The sequence below is a fragment of the Equus quagga genome, chromosome 9 (assembly GCF_021613505.1).
Source record: "Equus quagga isolate Etosha38 chromosome 9, UCLA_HA_Equagga_1.0, whole genome shotgun sequence".
NCBI classification, from domain to species: domain Eukaryota; kingdom Metazoa; phylum Chordata; class Mammalia; order Perissodactyla; family Equidae; genus Equus; species Equus quagga.
In genome coordinates, this window is record NC_060275.1 from 91,410,342 (window position 1) to 91,430,651 (window position 20,310).

The 20,310-nt window shown below is 36.2% G+C and overlaps 1 protein-coding gene across 1 annotated transcript in view; it reads right to left on the bottom strand.

Annotated features, from left to right (window-relative positions):
• WDR70 (WD repeat domain 70) overlaps nucleotides 1–20,310 on the bottom strand; it is a 287,917-nt gene that overhangs the window by 95,901 nt on the left and 171,706 nt on the right. Inside the window, exon 10 of the mRNA XM_046672043.1 lies at nucleotides 1,947–2,121. Within this exon, the coding sequence (XP_046527999.1) occupies nucleotides 1,947–2,121 (175 nt within the window). The remainder of the gene's footprint in view (nucleotides 1–1,946; nucleotides 2,122–20,310) is intronic.

The following is a 20,310-nucleotide window of genomic DNA, read 5'->3' on the forward strand; positions in this document are numbered from 1 at the left end:
CTCCCCATATTCTGCACCTCCCTCACTTTACTCCAACCAAGCACTGGCCTCCTTGCTGTTGCTTAGATATATGCTGGTGAATGGAGGTTGAGGGGCCAGGGAGGCAGTGCAGACCTATAAAAGCTCCTCTGAAGAGACAGCCTTCTTGCCAAACTGAAAAACAGTCCGTCACCATATGACTGAAACGGACGTGGAGCAAACACTCCTCTTGAGCAGCAATGTCCAACAGAACTTTCTGCAATGATAGGAATGTTCTCTATCTGTACTGTTCAGTAAGTAGCCACTAGACACATGTGTTATTGGGCATGTGAAAACTGGCTAGTATGACTGAGAAACTGAAATTTTAATTGTATTTTATCTTAATTTAAATTGAAATAGTCGAATGTGGCTAATGGCTACCATACATACATAGAACACAGGAATTTATCATTAATAGACAGACACCTTACTTCTAAACAAAGAAATATGTTTCATTTAATTTGCTAAAGTTGAAGCTGGTCTATTGAGAATTCTATGATTAAATATGACAATTATGATAGCTTTACTTAATTGCCACAAAAAGTATATATTAGCCCTCATTTACCATGTAATTCTTTGGGTACTGTGTGAAAAACTACTGCCATTAGGTTTTCTGACCTCAGCTTTAGTGTTTCCCTGTGGATGATTTATTATCATTATTATTATTGTTATTATTATAAATTTTTTAAAAATCTGCTTTTAAATCAAGCTGTGTTTCCTGCTAGCAAGTTTTTTCTTCTCAATTTTATTTGTCTTCAGGTGACGCACATTTACATGCAAATGTAAAAATATGAATAAAAATATAATGAACAGGATATGGTATAATAAGCTATACATTCATGTATTATTAAATTCTAACAAAACAGAACCAAAGACTGTGATCAGCAGAACGGCTTAAAAGATTTTTGGGGAGGAAACTGGCATTCAAATAGCTTTGTTTCTAAAAAACTGGAAATAGGAAATACTCACTATTCCAAGAGACATGCAAGGCCAATCTTTAAGAGCTATACTCAACTTTATGAAAATATATAGGTTCTAAGAAAAAGGCATATATACACACACTATACCAAACACACCACTAGTAAAGCTACACAAGAAAACTTCATGTTTCAGAATTTCTATGTTTAAATCAACAGCACCCAGAGACGATGAAAGCCAGTTACTAAAAAATTTATTGCTTAGTAAAATCTCAGTTTACAATTCAAAGGATTTTAAAAATCTCTGTGCTGTTATGAAGGTTTATGGGGTTTACAGTGGAGATGAAAACAGAAATAAAAAGATCTGACAAACAGAAAATGCCAGAGATATTTCCAGCATTATCAACATGGATTCTTTTTCCCCTATCATTACCTTTCACCTTATTCCAAGAAAACTAACTTTAACTCATCTGCCTGAAAAGACAACTATGCTTCCTGGGGTCCCTTTCAAAATGTAAATGTTTGATGGGCAATTTTATTTGGAAGAATATTATCTTCATAATTTTTTTAAAGAACTAAAATGTAAACTCCATGAGGGCAGGAATTTTGGATGATCTGCAGTATTCCCAGTGCCTAGAATAGTGCCTGCCATATAGTACGTAGTTTTCTAGTTCTCTGTTTAGTCTTGCTTCATATTACTGTCAAACCTTCATTTTCAAAATCAAGTATACTGAGATGCCACATAATAAACTGAACTGTGCTTTTTAAATTTTATACCAAAAGATCTAATTTATTTTAAAAAAAGAATGTAATACGCATTGGAAAATACTCGGCTGGAATGTTTGCTGAAATACTGTTTACTGCAAAAGTCCCAATGTTTTATCAACTAACACTGAAGTTTAAATTAGGGCTAAACTCAGGAAATTGACCTTCATAATATTTTAACGTGATGTTTGTCTTTATAAGGTGGTTTTCTTCTAAGAAGAGCGGACTTAACTGTCCTTGACTTACAGTCAAATTTCGGTCCCAGATCTGTATGCTTCCATTCTGGCAGGCAGCTGCAATGAGGTTTCCATCTCTACTGTATGTGCACGTGGTGGGAATTACTTTTTTACCCTGCATTGTCCGTGGTTTAAACACGCTTCTTTGCTTCCTTGGATTTTCTACTTCCCATGTCCTCACAGTCCTAAAAAGAATAAGGAAATTTTCATTTACAAAAAAGACAGGAGTTTAAAATACAAAAGAGCACATAAAGACAGCTTCACCTTTTAAGCATATAAACCTAATAATTATTTTAAAATAAAATAAAATGTGCACCATAAAACATTCCCCATCTGTAAATGAGGTTACTCACTGAAATAAAGTAAAGCATCCAAATCGTGATGTCATCAAATCAAACAGCAAGTGGCAAATTCTACTTCAAATCTATCAGCTATTAGTTCTGACCCTCTAAAGCAGTGGCCTCCAAACAATTCTGACTATACACTCTGATCAGTAAAACTGTTGAACATACACCTCCTATACACACACATTAATATCTAAATTACTTACATGTGTTAATGTGCCGTTATATAACATACACCAGAAAACACACTGAAAAAGTAAGTCACTAAAAAAGAATGCTGTCCTGCTCTAGGGCCCAGGCAAAGATCTCATGCCTCTGGGGGAGTAATAAAAATAAAGCTGTCTGCCCCTGAGTTTTCACCAAGTAACAAGCAACAGCAGTCTACAGCTGAAGCGGGGACAAGACTCCCTCCCACTCACAGTCCCAGGCAAAGGATTACTGCCACTGAGGGAGGCTAGAACAAAATCTATATGACCAAGAGAGAGACAAAACACCCACAATACACAGCCAAACAAAAAAGAGTTCAGCCACTTCTTGGCAGAAATTATCCATGCTAAACCACTATGGAACATCTCTAAAGTTTTTAAAGAAAAAAACTGTAAATTCTATACTCTATAGCCAATGAAAATATATTTCAAAAATAAGGTGACATGAAGACTTTTTCAGGTGAAGAAAAGCTGAGACAATTCATTTCCACCAGATACATACTACAAGAAATGTTAAAGGAAGTTCTTCAGGAAAAACAAATAGGACACAAATGGAAACCTGCATCTACGCAAAGAAATGAAGAGTGCCAAAAATGGTACAAATGAGAGAAAATGTAAAAGACATTTAAAAGAATGTTTAAATCTCTTTAAAAGATAAATGGCTATAAAGCAAAAATAATATATTGTGAAGTTTTAAGATAAACAGTTCAAGTAAAAATGTATGACAACAGTAGTACAAAGGTTGGGAGGGAGAGATGGAAGCATACAGTTTTATATTATACTTGAAATAGTAAAATATTATTAGAAGAGAAACTTTGATACATTGAAGATGTATATTATAAATCCTAGAGCAATCACTAACACATTTTTAATAATGAATACATAATAATGGAGATAAAATGGAAACAAAAATTAATCCCATCAAAACCAGGAAGAGATAAAAAAGAACTATGGGATAAATATAAAACAAATAGCAACATGGTAGATTTCAATCCAACCTCATCGATAATTACATTAATTTGAAGTGGCCTAAAAACTCTAATTAATAAAGCAAAGACTGTCAGATTGGATTAGATAAAAGCAAGACTCGGCAGATTTTGTCTTTAAAAAACACAAAAAAGCCTCTAAAGACTTAGAGACATTAATAGTAAAAGGACGGGGGAAAATGATGTACCATGTAAACATAATCAAAGAAAGCTGGAGTGCCCATATTAATACCAGACAAAGTTGACTTCAGAACAAGGATAAAACTAGAGACAAAGAGGAAAATTTCATAATGATAAAGTCAACTGATCAAGAAGACATAACAATCCTAAATGCATATGCCCCTAATAACAAAGCTTCAAAATATAAAAACTTAATAGAAATAAAAGAAGAAAGAGCAAATCCATACCTATAGCTGTACACTTCAACACTCTTCTCTCAGTAACTGATAGAACAAGTAGATCCCTCCTCTCCCCCCCCAAAAAAATCAGTAAAGGTATAGAAAACCTCAAAAACAAGTTGAGCTACCAAAGAAGTTGAGCTAAGTAACATTTATATAACACTTCACCCAACAACAACTGAATGTTCATTCTTTTCAGGTACACACTGAACATTCAACAAGATAGACCATATTCTGGGCCATAAAACAAATCTAAACCACTAAAAATGACCAAAATCATATAAAGTATGCATACTGTCAGAAAATAAAATTAAATAAGCAGTCAATAATAGAAATGTATCTGGAAATATATCTTTTCCATAACATTTAGAAACTAATAGAAACAATTTTAAATAATCCATGGGTCAAAGAAAAAAATCACAAGGGGTATTAGAAAGTACCTTGAATCCAACAAATGTGAAAATAGAATATTTCAAAATTCATAGTATTCAGCTAAGCAGAGCACAGAAAGAAAATAAAGCATTAACTATATATAAAAAGAAAGACCTCAAATCAATGACTTAAGATTCAATCTTAAACTAGAAAAAGAGAAAGTTAAACCCAAACAAACAAAAAGAAAGAAATGATGAAATTGAGAGTACAAATGACTAAAATAGAAAATGGAAAAACAGTAGAGAAAACAAAAGCTGGCTCTTTGGGAAGATCAATAAAATTAATAAACCTCTAGCTGGATTGATGAAAAAAACAAAAATTGGAGACAATATCAAACACTAATATTTTGAATGAAAGAGAGGATATCACTATAGAGCTTAACAACATTAAAAGGATAATAAAGGAATTTTATGAACAAATTTATATAAGTAAACTTGATAATTTAGGTGAAATGGACAAATTTCATCGAACGATACAAACTACAAAAGCTCATTCAATAAGAAATAACTGGAATATTCCTATATGATTAAAAAAGCTGAAAACATAGTTTAAAATCTTCCAATGAGGAAACTCTAGATAGCTTCACTGTTGAATTCTACCAAGCAAGCAAGAAATAATAATACCAACTCTAAACAAACTCTTCTGGAAAATAGAAGAGGAAACACTTCTCAGCTCCTTGTATAAGGCCAGCATCACCCTGATGCCAAAGCCAAAGTCACCACAAAAAAAGGAAACTATGGATCCATATCCCCAAGAAACAGAGACACAAAAATCCTTGACAAAATATCAGCAAATTCAAACTAGCAGTGTATAAAAATGATACTACATCATGATTAACTGGTATTTAAACCAGGAATACAAAGAAGGATTGAAAGGACTGAAAATTAAACAATATAATGTTTAATAGAAAATTAAACATATCAACAGACTAAAAAAGAAAAAAGACATGTGATCATCTCAATCAATGCAAGACAAGCATTTGAAAAAAACGTCCACATTCATTCACAATAAAAAACTTTCAGGGGGCTGGCCGCGTAGCATAGTGGTTAAGTTTAGCATGCTCTGCTTCAGTGGCCTGGGTTCAAGGGTTCGGATCTCAGGCGCAGACATACACCACTCATCAGCCATGCTGTGGTGGCAACCCACATATAAAATGGAGGAAGGGTGGCACTCAGGGCTAATCTTCCTCAGCAAAAGACAAAAAAAAACCCCACCTCTCAGAAAATGAGCAATAGGATGGAACTTTCTCAACCTGATAGAGGACAACTATGAAAAACTTACAGGTAATTTAATTAAAGAGAATGACTGAATGCTTTCCTCTTATGCTTGAGAACAAAGCAATGATGTCTAGCTCTCATCGTTTCTTTATACTGGCATTGCCAGCCAGTGAAATAAGGCAAATAAAAGAAATTAAAGGCTTACAGACTAGAAAGAAGAAACAAATCTGTCTTTATTAAGAGACCACATAATCATCTATAGAAAACCCCAAGAATTTGCTCCTAGAATGCTACTAGATTTTGCTACACAAAAATGCTACTAGAATAAGTGAGTTTAACAAGGTCACAGAATACAAGGTCAATAATCATAAATACATTTTCTTTCTACTGATTAGCAGTAAACAATTGGATGTTGAAATTATGAAAATAATACCATTTAAACAGCACAAATAAATATGGAATCTGGCAAGGTATGTTTACTATTTGTACACCAAAAACCATAAAACATTTCTAAGACAAATGAAAGAAGATCTGCATAAATGAGAAGATATGCTGTATTCATAGTTCAGAAGAGTCAACAGTGTTTAGATTTCAATTCTCCCCTAATTAATCTTTAGATTCAATGCAATCTCAATCAAAACTCCAGCAGGGTTTCTTTGGAGTAGAAGTTCAGTAAGCTGATTCTAAAACCCACATGGAAACGCAAACAACTTGGAACAGCCTAAATAATTTTTTAAAAGAACAAAAGTAGGAACTTACTCTACCCAGGTTCCCATATTACCTTCTAACTCTGTCTTATAACATCAATCATATAAGTTGTATTCAAGCATGTTAACATCTATTTCTTATGGGCCAGCCCTGGTGGCCTAGTGACTAAGTTCAGCGTGCTCCGCTTTGGTGGCCCAGGTTCAGTTCCCAGGCGCAGACCTACACCACTCATCTGTCAGTGGCCATACTATCACAGAGGCTTACATACAGGAAAAGAAGAGGCAGAATGGCAACAGATGTTAGCTCAGGGTGAATCTTCCTCAGCAAAAAGAGGAAGATTGGAAATAGATGTTAGCTCAGGGCGAATCTTCCTCAGAAAAAAAAAATGTATTTCTTCTACAAGAAGAGGTCCTTGAGAGCAAGCGTGCTTTTTTTTGTTTTTAATCTTTGTTTGCCTAGGATCTGCACCATCTCTTGAACATAACAGGAACATAACACATATTAGGTCCTCAATAAACATTTGTTGAATAAATGACAGAAATTCACTGCTCATCTAAATATTTTAGAAAGCAACTTTATTGAGGTATAATCAACTTACAATGAAATGCAATTGATTTTTAAATGTATAGATTTCAAATAGCCAGCATTTTCTGTCAAATATTTATGATTTATTCCAAATGAAGGTTTTTTTCTTTTTTAATAACTTTCACATGTCTTTCCCCTAAGCTGTGCTTGGGAACTTAATTGTTTAACATTATCAAACCCTAGTTTTCACAGCTGTCAAACCCCGTGCCTGACATAAGATTGAACTAACTCAATTTTATAAACTACTGGCTAGCAAGATGTAAGCTCAAATAAGGGTTTGGGAACTGTACACAGAAACAAGAGAAGGGCACCTTAGAACTCCAGGATTTAAAGCAACCTAGTAAGGAGCCAGGAGACTTAACTTCAGTGTTACAAGACACTTTGACAGCTAGAAGCCATAAGCAACATGACAGATCCTGTTAGCAGCATTCTCCAACATCCATTCTGCTTTCTTCTCAGTTAAAGGTCCGTATTTCCCAGCCTCTCTTGCAGCTAGATGTGATGAAACATGGCAACTATGCTTTGACTAATGCAGTGTAAATGGAAGAGTAGTGTAGGACTTTAGGAAAGTCTCTAAAAGAAGGTAACAGACCGTTCTTCATCCCCTCTTGTTTACTTCCTCCTCTGCCAGCACTCTAGAAATGATGCTGGGCTCAAGAAGCATCTTATCAGAGCAACAAAATAGAAGGAACCTTGGTCTTTGACGACACTAGAAGCACCAAACCAACTCTGGAGTGCCTGTGTCTAGACTTCTCTTACTGAGAGACAGACAGACAGACAGGCAGACAGATGGATGGACAGATAAATAGATAGAGGGATAGAAAGAAAGATAGATAAAATTTAGTGGGGTATAACATACAATGAAATTCATCTTTTTTGTTTGTTTGTTTTTGGTTAGGAAGATTGGCCCTGAACTAATATCTGTTGTCAATCTTCCTCTTCTTGCTTGAGAGAGATTAGCCCTGAGCTAACATCTGTGCCAGTCTTTCTCCATTCTATACGTGGGTTGCCGTCATAGCATGGTTGGATGAGCAGTGTGTAGATCTGTGCCTGGGATCCGAACCCATGAACCCCAGGCCACCAAAGTGGAGCACACAAACTTAACCACTATGCCACCAGGCTGGGCCCCAAATTCATCATTTTAAATGTTCAGTTCTGTGAGTTTTGACAAATGCATAGTTCTATCACTCCAAAAATTCCCCTTATGTTGTCTCTTTATAAAACCCCCTCCCCTCCCAAGTTTTAACCCTTGGCAACCATTGACCTGTTTTGTATCTCCATAGGTATGTCTTTTCCAATATTATATAGTAGGAATCATACTGTATGTAGCCTTTTGACTCTGGCTTCTTTAATTTAGCATAATATATTTGAGTTGTTATATATATCAGTAGTATATTCTTTTGTGTTGCTAAAAAACATCCCATCATATGGATATACTACATTTTGTTTATCCATTCACTAAATCAAGGATATTAGGTTGTTTCCAGTTTGAGGTGACTATGAATAAAGTCACTATAAATATTCATGTACAGTTTTTTGGGGTTTTGTTTGGGGTTTTTTGTAAAAATAAGTTTTCATTTCTCTTGGCTAAATACCTAGAAATGGGATTACTAGTCAGATGGGAATTGTATGTTTAACTTTATTAAAAACTGCTTATAGTTTATTAAAAACTATTTTCCAAAGTAGCTATTCCATTTTGCATTCTCACCAGTAATGTATGAGAGTTCCAATTGCTCCATACCCTTTACAGCACTTGGTATTATCAGTTGTTGTTTTTTAAGCCATTCTAATAGGTGTGTATTGGTATTGTGATTTTAATTTACATTTCCTAAATGACTAACGACCTTGAGAATCTTTCCACATACTATTTGCTATCCATTTCTCTTCTTTGGTGAAGTGTCTCTTGAAATCTCTTGCTCATTTTAAATATTTACTTGTTTATTTTCTTATTATTGTACTTAGACAGTTCTTTTGATATTCTAGATACAAGTTCTTTATCAGATATGTGTCTGGCAAATATTTTCCAAGTCTGTAGCTTACCTTTTCATTTTTTTTAAACAGTCTTTCAAATAGCAGATGTTCTATATTTTAATAAAGTTCTACCTACCAAATTTTTTTATATCATATCTAACAAATCTTTGCCTAACCCAAGATCATAGAAATTCTCCTATGTTTTCTTCAAGAAGTTTTATATTAAGTTTTACAACTAGGTCTATGATCTATTCAAATTAGTTTTTATATGTGGTATGAAGTCAAGGTTCGTTTTTTTTTTTGCATGTGGATATCCAATTGTTCCAGCACCATATGTATCTGAGCATCATAAAACCTTACCCTCTACTAAACGTATTCTGTATTGCTTGTCTCTTATCTCCATTCACTATGCTTCCCATATTTAATATGCACAAAAAGTTGAGACATACCCCGGTGCCTTTTTTTCTACCCTCAGCTCTGCAATAGTGGGGATAAATTACAATAGTTCCTCTTTTTTTTTATGACTGAACATCTAGAAAAGTCAGATGACATTTTAGAATTACGATATGAAAAGCCCACACAAGTATTACATATCCTTATCACTATCTGGCTTGTTTAAAGTCCTTCATCTCTAAAACTGGGATAATAATACTATCCACGAGGGGTTGGGAGGACTAAACGAGATAAGGGATGTAAATGTGTCTAGAATAGTACTTGGAACACAGTAGGCACTCAATAAATACTAGTTCCTTTCTGCTCCTCCTCTTAGACCATAAGTACAATATTAAAGCTAATAAATCCAACAACCAAGTATGTTCCATTATTTCAGTGGTATATTAACAGGTTGAGCCAGTTATCAAAATAACAGAAAGGAAAAAAAGCAGCTAACCTAGTATATAGATGGATGAAATATAAATTTACACAGCATCTGATGGTGACTAATTACACTACGGTTTTATGGCTCTGATTCTCTGAATCTATGCCTAAAAAAATGGTCGCTAAAGTGCTAGGCCATTAGGTATCTGTCAAAACATTTTATGCCGAAGAACACTTATTTTGAAACTTGGAATGAGACCTAGTCTTGTAAAATTAAAACTGTGTTTCATAAAAAAAGATTTAAAAATAGAAGAAGGATCTGCCTGGGCCTTTCTGGACACACAATGAAAACACCCAGAAGACAAGAAAAAGACACAGGTGGGACATTACATTGCCCCAGGCACAAATGCTTTCTGTCTTAAAATTTTGAATTCTTTCCAGATACAAGTTCTAAACTTTCTGGCATCTGCTGCATAAATGTATCACAACATTTGGCAGAAGTCAAGGGAAGCATTAATTTTGCATGGAAATCACTTAAGAGATCTTGGTTTAATTTTTCTCGAAAGACTATACAAGCAACTCGAGTGATGTAAGAGTTTGAAACTTGCTGGCTCTCTTGGTAGAACAAATCTAACAAGAACAACCTTCTTGACAAAAATGCCCAAATTTAAGGTAGTGAAGTTCCAAAGAAATGGGAAAAATGTTCTGGCTCCTATATAATCCACAATAATTTTTATAAACACACATATACAGTAATTGCAATAAGAATACAATCGCATTTAGGAGAAATGTATTTGGTGTTAATGTTTTACAATTACAATTATTAAAGTTAGGCCTCACGAAATTTAGAGTTAGAGTATGGAATGAATCCTCAATAAATAACCACTTATACCCTTAGATTTATGGCCATTGATTTTCAACAAAGATGCCAAAACAATTCAATGGAAAAAAAAATGGTCTTTTCAAAAAATGACGACAAGACAAAAAGGTGCAATATGGACCAAATGCAAAAAGGTGAATATGGACCTTTACTTCACATCATACAAAAATTAACTCAAAATGGATGATGAACATAAATGTGAAACTTTTAAAACATGACCTTGAATTAGGGAATGATTTCTTAGATACAACACCAAAAGCACAAATGATAAAAGGGAAAAAAAATAGATACATTGAATTTCATCAAAATTAAAAATTTATGTGCTTCAAAAGATACTAGGAAGAAAGTTTAAAGACAAGACACAGACTTGGAGAAAACATTTGTAAATCATATATCTGATAAGGGACTGGTATCTAGAATATTTAAAGTACTTTTACAATTCAACAAAGCGATAAGTGACCAACTTTTTAAATCAGCAAAAGACTTGAATACACATTTCACTAAAGAATATATACAAATGCCCAATAAGCACATGAAGAGATGCTTAACATCATTTGTCATTAAGAAAATGCAAATAAAAATCACAGTGAGATACCACTTCATGCCCACTGGATAGCTATAATAAAAAAGGCAAGACAATAAGAAGTGTTGGTGAGGAAGGAAAGAAACTGGAACCCTCGTACATTATTGGTAGGAATGTAAAATGGTGGAGCCACTTTGGAAAAGTTTGGCAGCTTTGTAAAATATTAAACATAGATTTACCACACAACTCAATAATTCCACCCCTAGGTATCCATCCAAGAAAACTGAAAATACATCCCCATGTGACAACTTTAACATGAATGTTCATAGAGGCATTATTCATAACAGCCAAAAACTGGAAACAACTCCTATGTCCATCAAGCGACAAATAGATAAACAAGAAACTGTCATACAATGGAAAACTATTTGGCAATAAAAACAAACAAAGTTGTGACACATACTATATATGACTTCCCTGAGGCTGCCATAACAAATAACTACAAACTGGGTGGCTTAAAACCACAGAAGTTTAGTCTCTCACAGTTCTGGAGGCCAGAAGTCTACTCCCTCTGCAGGCTCTCTGAGAGAATCCCTCCTTGCCTCTTCCAGCTTCTGGTGCCTGTCGGCACTACTTGGCTTCATTGGTTTATAATCACATCACTCCAATCTCCACCTCTATCTTTACATGGCCCCTGTGTGTCTTCTCCTTTTCTATCTCTTATAAGGATATTTGTCATTGGATTTAGGGCCCACCTGGATAATCCAGGATGACCTATCTCAAGATCCTTAACAATTACATCTGCAAAGATCTCTTTTCCAAGTACGGTAACATTCATAGGTTCCAGGAATTTGTTATGGAAGTATCTTTTCAGGGGCTACCATTTAACCCACGATCTTTTCAGGGGCTACCATTTAACCCACGATACACTATAATATGGATGAACCTCAAAAGACATTATGCTAAGTGAAAGAAGCTAGACACAAAAGGTTATATATTGTATGCTCCCATTTATCTGAAATAAAAGGGAAATATCTAGACAGAAAGCAGATTAGTGGTTGCCTACAAGCTGGGGTAGGCATGGGGATTGACCGAACATGGTTTCTTTTTAGGGTGATGGAAATGCTATAAATTAGATTGTTGTGATGGTTGCACAACTTTGTAAATATACTAAAAATCATTAAATTGCCCCATCCTCTTCTAGTTTCAGCTGGAACCAGTAGAGTTGAAAGCCTCATTAAATTCCTAGAATAACCATCAGTAATTAAACATTTCTGAGGACCACCTTAGGAAATCCTCAATGAGGAAGACAATCAAATGGAATTAGAAGAGATTCTCAATTTAAAATATATATCAATACTCTTATTAGATAAAATTACTCTCTGCTCTTATAAACCAAATAACCCTAAAGCTGTTTATGAAACTTTTCTTTTTTAAAGATTGGCACCTGAGCTAACAGCTGTTGCCAATCTTTTTTTTTTCTTCTTCTTCTTCTTCTCCCCAAAGTCCCCCAGTACACAGTTGTATATTCTAGTTGTAGGTCCTTCTAGTTGTGGCATGTGGGATGCCACCTCATCATGGCTTGATGAGCGGTGCCATGTCCGCACCCAGGATCTGAATCGACGAAACCCTGGGCACCGAAGCAGAGCAATCGAACTTAACCACTCAGCCATGGGGCCAGCCCCTATGAAGCACTTTTTAATCTTTTATTTCATTAAATCAAACAAAAGATCAGGGACTAGCATATAGATTAAGAAGTAAAAGATCCTGAATTACATAGAGACTTCTAGTCCACGGGACCTGCTGGACCACTGTAGGTGAAGCAGTTCTCAACAGCTTCCCACCAACATTAAATTAAAGCCCTACACTAGATGTCAAATGTTCAACTGCTTAAAGGTTTGCGTACAAATAGGAAATATATAGATATATAAATATACATTATCTATTCATACCTATTATCTCAATAAGTGACCTTAAACATAGGAAGGGAGAACAGGAAAAGGGAAGGAGGAAGGGAGGGGAAAACTACACCCTCAGACATATATCTGCATATGTTGAGACAGTAGGTTCCTTTTTCCCCTCTAACCTTTTTACTTTAACCTATCATGAAGCTCACGAGAAATGTAGTATAACGTTTTAAGAGAACACTCACAGGTAGATGCTAAGGATTGTTCTGCTCAGATTTACGGCAAAAATGCTTCACAAGTATTTCAAAAGAATATATGGAAACTACCATACACCTTCTGAAATGCCAAATTAAAATCTTCCATATGGATACTTGTTTCAACTCTTTTTATTCTCTTAATACCTAGCATCATTTTATACACATAATAGGCCTTCAACACCTATACCAGATGTATGTAATTAAATATATATTTATATAATTAAATACATACATATTTACAATATATATTGTCATTATAATCTTTTAGTACTGCTCTACTCTTGAGTTTTCCTGAAACGTTCTTCAAAATAATCTGCTCCAATTAGTTTTTGTTGAGGCATGAGCACTGTTCCTGGCTCTGAAGAGACCAGGACTGACTAGGACAGGGCCTTTGCCTTCACAGAAATCACAGCTTCGGTGGTGGAAATAACGAACAAGCAATAAGCCATGGGGCCACAATTCAACAAATATATACTAAATACTTTCTATAAGTTAGGTATCTTGGTGGATACCTGGGGATACAAAGATGCCTGTTCTCCAAGAACACATAATCAAATGGAGGAGAAAAATTGGAAAAAAAAAAAAAAGACACCTCACGAGGCAGTACCCAGAGAAGAGAAAGAGGTAGCTCATTTGGAAACATGTGGAAAGGATTCCACAGAGGTGTGTATTTTGGGAAGAGCTGAGATTCTGCAGGTGAAATTCATAGTTGGGAGAGGGGGAGAGGGGTAAATCCTAGAAATTGGTGTAGAAAATGCAAAGATAAGGAGGCTTGCAAAAGCACAACTTATTCTAGGAACAACAAGTAGTTTGCTTCAACAAGAGGATGAGGCATCCAGTGGGTATAAGTGGAAGACGAGATCATAACAATAGTTGGCAATTACCAGATTGTACACGGTATCTTATGAGATATCCTGCGATTACGGGCTTTATAATCTAGGAGACTATGGAGCCACTAAATAGAGGAATGACTTAAGTTATATAATCAGATCCACATTTTAGAAAACCACTTGGGTGGCAGTGGGGAAAACTGTTTGGAGGGGACAGATCTGCAGGTTGGATAGCCCAGGGGAGAGACGACCAAGGCCTGGGCAAAGGCAATGCAGTGGGGAGGGTGTAAAAGAAAAATACCTTTGAGGAGCGCCAGCGGGTGATGCCATTCATTCAGTGAGGCAGAGTTGTGGAAGGTGTGGTGTAAGACAAAAGATAATAATATTAAAGGAGGTAAGAGCAGGTTAAGGTTCAGATCAGTTGTATGACAACCGGGTGGAGAATCTTGTATTGGGCGGGTGAAAGGAATACAAATTAGGAGTCATTAGAATGTAGATGGAGATACACCTTGCGAACTAAAGAAGGCAGACCTCCATGGAACAGACGCTTAAGGAACAGGCAGCAGAAAGGAAAAGGAGTGAGACAAGAGACAAGAAAGAAATATCAGAGGCAGGAGAGGGCAGTGTTTGGAAAGCCAAAGGAGAAAGTTTAATAGGAAAGTGTCATCGAGAGTGTCAATTCCAAAGAGATATTAAGTAAAATAAGGAGTGAAAGGCCTTCATTGGATTTAAGGGATAAAAGACATAGATGAGGTCTGCAAGAGCAATTTTGGTAGAATGACAGGGGCAGAAGTCAAAATGCTATGGAATCAGGAGTAGGAAGTGATAAGACAGAGATAGCAGGTGAAGAATGCTCCTGCATAAAATGCTATTTAAACAGACGGGAACTGATAAAACCTGGGTAGGATGAAAAGGAATGGAACTGAGAAAGAGAGGCCAAGGAGAGGACATAACATTCGATTTGACTCCTAAATAGGAAGAAGGGCTTGTGAGGTAGATTTGAAGGTGGGAATTTACGGCAGAAGGAATACCATGAGCAAAGGCCTTGAAAGGAATCATGAACAGTCTGATATAGTTAGTGTGTGTGTGTGCACGTGTGTGCGTGTGTGTTGGGTGGGGGGGATAATGCACAGATGTCTGGAGATGAGGATGGAAACAGGCTAGGATGGGAGTGGGAAAGGTTTTGCACATCCAGTTAGGGAGTGTGCACAGTATTCTGTAAACTTTGGGAAGCAAGAGAGCGTCAATACCAATATGGAGTTTAGGATCATGAAGGGCAGGCCTGAACTCCCATCCTAGGCAAGTGGTGTGCCCCAAAGTCTGCCTGGACTGGTGCTCCAGCAACAGGGCTTGACCCATGGCTGCAGAGTATGGAGCCAAGAAGGAATGAAGACAGTGTCCCTGACACAGGTCCTGGACAAAGGAGAATGATGCTTTTATTAACATAAATGAAGAATTTGAGAAGAAGAGAGAAAGACACAAGAAAACAAAATTAAAATAGTAAAGATCTAGGGTTGCTAATAATAGTATATATTTCTGACCAACTGGAAATGAACATGAAGAGGTTCCTGATGGAAATCAACTCCTCTGGAGAGGGCACTAAAAACAGACAGAACAATTCTGTAATTCTACAACTGCATTTCTATGTACTTGACTGGGGAGTAAGAAATTCACAATGAATCTACCTGGGGCATAAGAGAAAGTCACTCAGTGCTAGTACGGCTAATTAATTACTCTTATAACAAATCATATGTAAATTTGATCTTAAAATGTGGAAAAACATGCAGTGTGCCTATAATTACAGATAATTGTTTAACTTATATTAAGAAGTAATATAAGTCTGTCTGGCAAGAGCAAGACAGAGCAAAACAGGTAGAGGTGGAGAATGGAGAGATATGGGGGAAGAAGAAAGAGATTATGGTAGCCAGCACAGGATAAAGTGGGTATGACAAATCTTACAGAAATCCGCCTCCACCCACCCTTTACCCAGGTGCTGCCAGGGCTCAATGGTATTTCTGGACCAACTTCTCCCTGGATATTAGCAGGTGCAGGCAGGCTTTCCAACAAGCTGCTGAAGTATGGAGCCATTATTCTTCATGACTACAGCCATTACTCTTTATTTTTTTAAATGCCTCTGAAATACAATATATATATATATATATATGAAATCTTAACCAATCAAGTTTTAAAACAGCAGACTCCACATCTGCAAAACAGATTCTAAAGATAAAATTTTATGTGCCAAAGAGTGATTCAGTGCAAATTTGAAAATGAGATAAATATTCTTCTTTTGAAAGGGAATGGATGGTTTTTCCTGACTGGAAAGCTAAACAATGCTTAATCAAGTTGTAAAGTTAAGTAGTGAAGTCAATTTTACTTTAGAGGTTTACACTAAAAATAGTGAATCTTTTCAATATCTCTAACAAATTAATCTACAACAGAACTCTTGTACTTGGAAGATTACTTCCAGAAATCATGAATGCCAAAATGTGTTTGATAGTGAATTCAGAATACTAAACTAATAATATGAATAAAAGCTAAGATTTGGACTAATAGATAGCAAACATTTATGTGCTCATAATGAAGCAACACTGTTCTAAGCACTTATTTAATCTTCACAACGCTGTGAATAAGGTACTGTTATTATCTCTATTTACAGGGGAAAACTAAGGCACAAAAGGATTAGGTAATAATTAATGTCAATATTCAGATAAGAGGATAATCAACTACTGCACCTACTATATGGATCCATGAAAACAGGTAAGGTCATAACAATTTTGGATTGATAAGTTATAAATACTGACGGTCCAAGTAATACTTTTACTTGAGAAAGAATACTGTAAAATTTCCATATCTATAAAACTAATGCAAAAGAAAGCTGAATATTACTTGCACTTTGCATCTTTTAGAAATAAGCAGTGGCTTTGAAAATCTCACCATTGTAAAGTATACTATGTTAACAGAAATGTAGTCCTTACTATTTAACAAAATGAATACCAACTTTTCTCTTCCAATGAAGATAATCAATGAGAAAATACTTTTTTTTTTAAAGATTGGCACCTGAGCTAACATCTGTTGCCAATCTTTTTTTCTTCTTTTTCTTCTTCTTCTCCTCCTCCCCAAAGCCCCCCGGTACATAATTGTATATTCTAGTTGTAGGTCCTTCTGGTTGTGCTATGTGGGACGCCACCTCAGCATGGCTTGATGAGTGGTGCTAGGTCCACGCCCAGGATCCAAGCCCTGAAACCCTGGGCCACCAAAGCAGAATGTGTGAACTTAACCACTCAGCCACGGGGCAGCCCCAAGAAAATACATTCAAAAGGATACAAGGGTAAGAGATACCATTTACTATAATTGCCTGTCTCTTTCCCCATCTCTCATACTTTCCTATCCCCTAGACCTGTTCATAAGGTAGGCATTTTCCCCCCAGATAAGCTCTGTTAGACATTCTTAAAAAAAACCTTTAGGAGGATAAACTTTCTGTGTGTGGAGGAGGAGGAAGAGAATGTAGAAGAATCAGCAGCAGCTGATGCAGAGTTCAAAAACAGAAATAAACAGGGTGAATCCAGGAAAAGGTTTAAAACTCAGCACACACAGTTTAAAACCTGGTGCATATGCTATGAACTACTGGGATCAAAAGAGCAGGGAGAACGACCCAAGTAGCATTTTGTCATCAGAAACAGGTCGTTTGAGAAAAGGCAGAGGTGGAGACCACGCTAAGGAAGTGCTACACACAAGGACAGCCTATGCTGAAAACAGGGGTTGAAACTCAGCAAACTCTCTGAATACTCTCCAGCCTTTACAGTTACATAAAGAGACAACATAAATGGGGGCCGGCCCACTGGTGCAGTGGTTAGGTGCCCACGTTCCACTTCAGCGGCCTGGGGTTCACTGGTTCGGGTCCGGGTGCAGACATGGCACTGCTTGGCAAACCATGCTGTGGGAGGCGTCCCACATATAAAGTGGTGGAAGATGGGCACGGAGGTTAGCTCAGGGCCAGTCTTCCTTAGCAAAAAGAGGAGGATTGGCAGCAGTTAGCTCAGGGCTAATCTTCCTCAAAAAAAAACAAAAAAGACAACATAAAGAGATGTTCTGCAGCATTACTGTTAAGTATAATAATATTAATAAAAGCTAAACATTTATTAAGGCTGTATTACACAGCACTGTCCTAAGGGCTTTACACGTGTTATTTCATTTGAAGCTCAACATTGAGGTAGGTACCTTTATAGTTCTCATTTTAGAGATAAGGTGTAAGAAGTTATGTAATTTGTCCATGATCACATAGTTAGTGGCAGAGTTAAGATTCTAATCCAGGTCAACCTGGTTGTAGAGGTACCTTAATACCTAAAAGATAATTGTGCGTAGACCTCTAGTCGTATGATCATCGTATAAAATTCGGCCAGACACTACTAAGTAAGTAGAGTATTCTTGGGTTATATTCCTAGATGTCTGATATAGGGACTTTGACAAGTACTGTTTTTAATACACTTAGTCTAGTTTCCAGAGACATTTACTACATGTCTCACTAAAACATTAAAAGGTTTGATTTCATGGTTTGGCTTTCACCTATCCCTGCAGTTAATGAGTCTGAATACCATGGTCAGCGCAACACTTAAACTGATTGCAGGAGAAATAAGGACCAGAATACAACTGCTAAAATGACCCATCCTATAACTGAATATCAAGACCATCAAAGGTCAAATATCCCCGGAAGGCAGATACTGCTTTAGAAAATTTAAAAAAGCAAAAGTCTTCATCCACTCTCCCCACCCCCAGGAGCTGTCTACAGTACTGCGAGACCTGGGATTTGGAATCCAGTGAAATATCTCCTGGCTTATGACTTAAGAAGGGACAAGCCACCTAATATTCAACAGCCAGTTAATGCAAAAGGATCTGTCCTCATTTGACACACTTACTATTTATCTGACTGTCCTGCCCTGGACTCTCTGCTACCCAACTCTAAATCTATGGATAGTTTTTGGGGGGAGAGGGCAAGTTACCTAAAATAGTATATACATTTGTACTTTTTGAAGAGAAAGTCTATAGCTTCCCCTACATCATCAAAGAGATCCCACAAAGATGAAGAACGAACACAGCTCTAGGTGATCTAAATTTTACCCCTGGCCCAAGTAAGACCTCCAGAGAGCTGACTGTACATTTGGACTGCATTCCTTTGATCCTCTCTTAGAATGGCTTTGCCTAAATTACATTTTTTGGTTCTGCCCTTGACTTACGTTGAGGGGTGCAACAAAAAATAGTAACATGAATACAATACAGAAAAATAATTAAGGAAGAGAACAATGAAGTCAGATTTGCCTGTTTTTAAATCTTCTCTCCCCACTTACTATGCGATCTTGGATAAGTTACTTAACCTCTCAGAGCCTTGTTTCCTAATCTGAAAATAAAACTGCTGAGTTATTTTTAAAAAACTGAACAAGAAAATATACATAAAGCACTTAGCACAGTGCCTCATCCATAGTAAATGGCCAATTATTATAAATCTACTACTGCGTTTATTCTAAGGATATTGTCTACATCAACCAGTGCTCTCTATATGAGGGCCCCTGGGAAACATTTTTCATTTATACTCTATTAAAAGGAAAAGCTCCGTTTTCCTCTTTGGGATCCTAAGACTCTTTTAACTGAGCATGTCCACATCTTTGCTCTGGTCACTAGCAAGTTTAGAGCTGAATCTACAACCTAACTTTACCCACTCCTTCTCCTAATAAATTTTTGTGAACTTATTTATCCCTTCACCCTTACTTTCCCACATCTCTGAATGCTTTATTTTTTATAACGTTGTGTTACTATTATCACATTGAGCTCCTTCGAATTCATTTTTGGAATGAGACAGGAGGCATAAAAATAAACAAATTAACAAATCAATAGAAAAAATAAATAGTGCTATTTTTGAACTGTTGATAATTTGGGTTGAAAAAAAGTTACTTTCCTAATTCATGGGAATATTGGCTACAGAATCAAGAGAAAAATGGAAATCTTTGGACTTCCAAAAGTAGAATCTACCCTAGACCAGTTTAGACTCTCAAACGAAAGCTGAACCAAGAGGCATCAGTCAAAAAGTACAATAAATCACCGGTATGATGATGAGAACTTAGTATGAAGAGTGCTGAAGTAATGGGGGAGTGGAGCAACACGCTGTTCATTTCAGATGAATGCTTGTACGCTCTGAAAGTTAAATAATTTCTAGAATTCAATTATGGACATTTCAAAATGAAGCTACAAATTCACAGTAATGGGTTTATTTGCATCAATTCCTGGGAAAAACAAAAGCAAAAGTATCTTGTCTGTAACTGTAT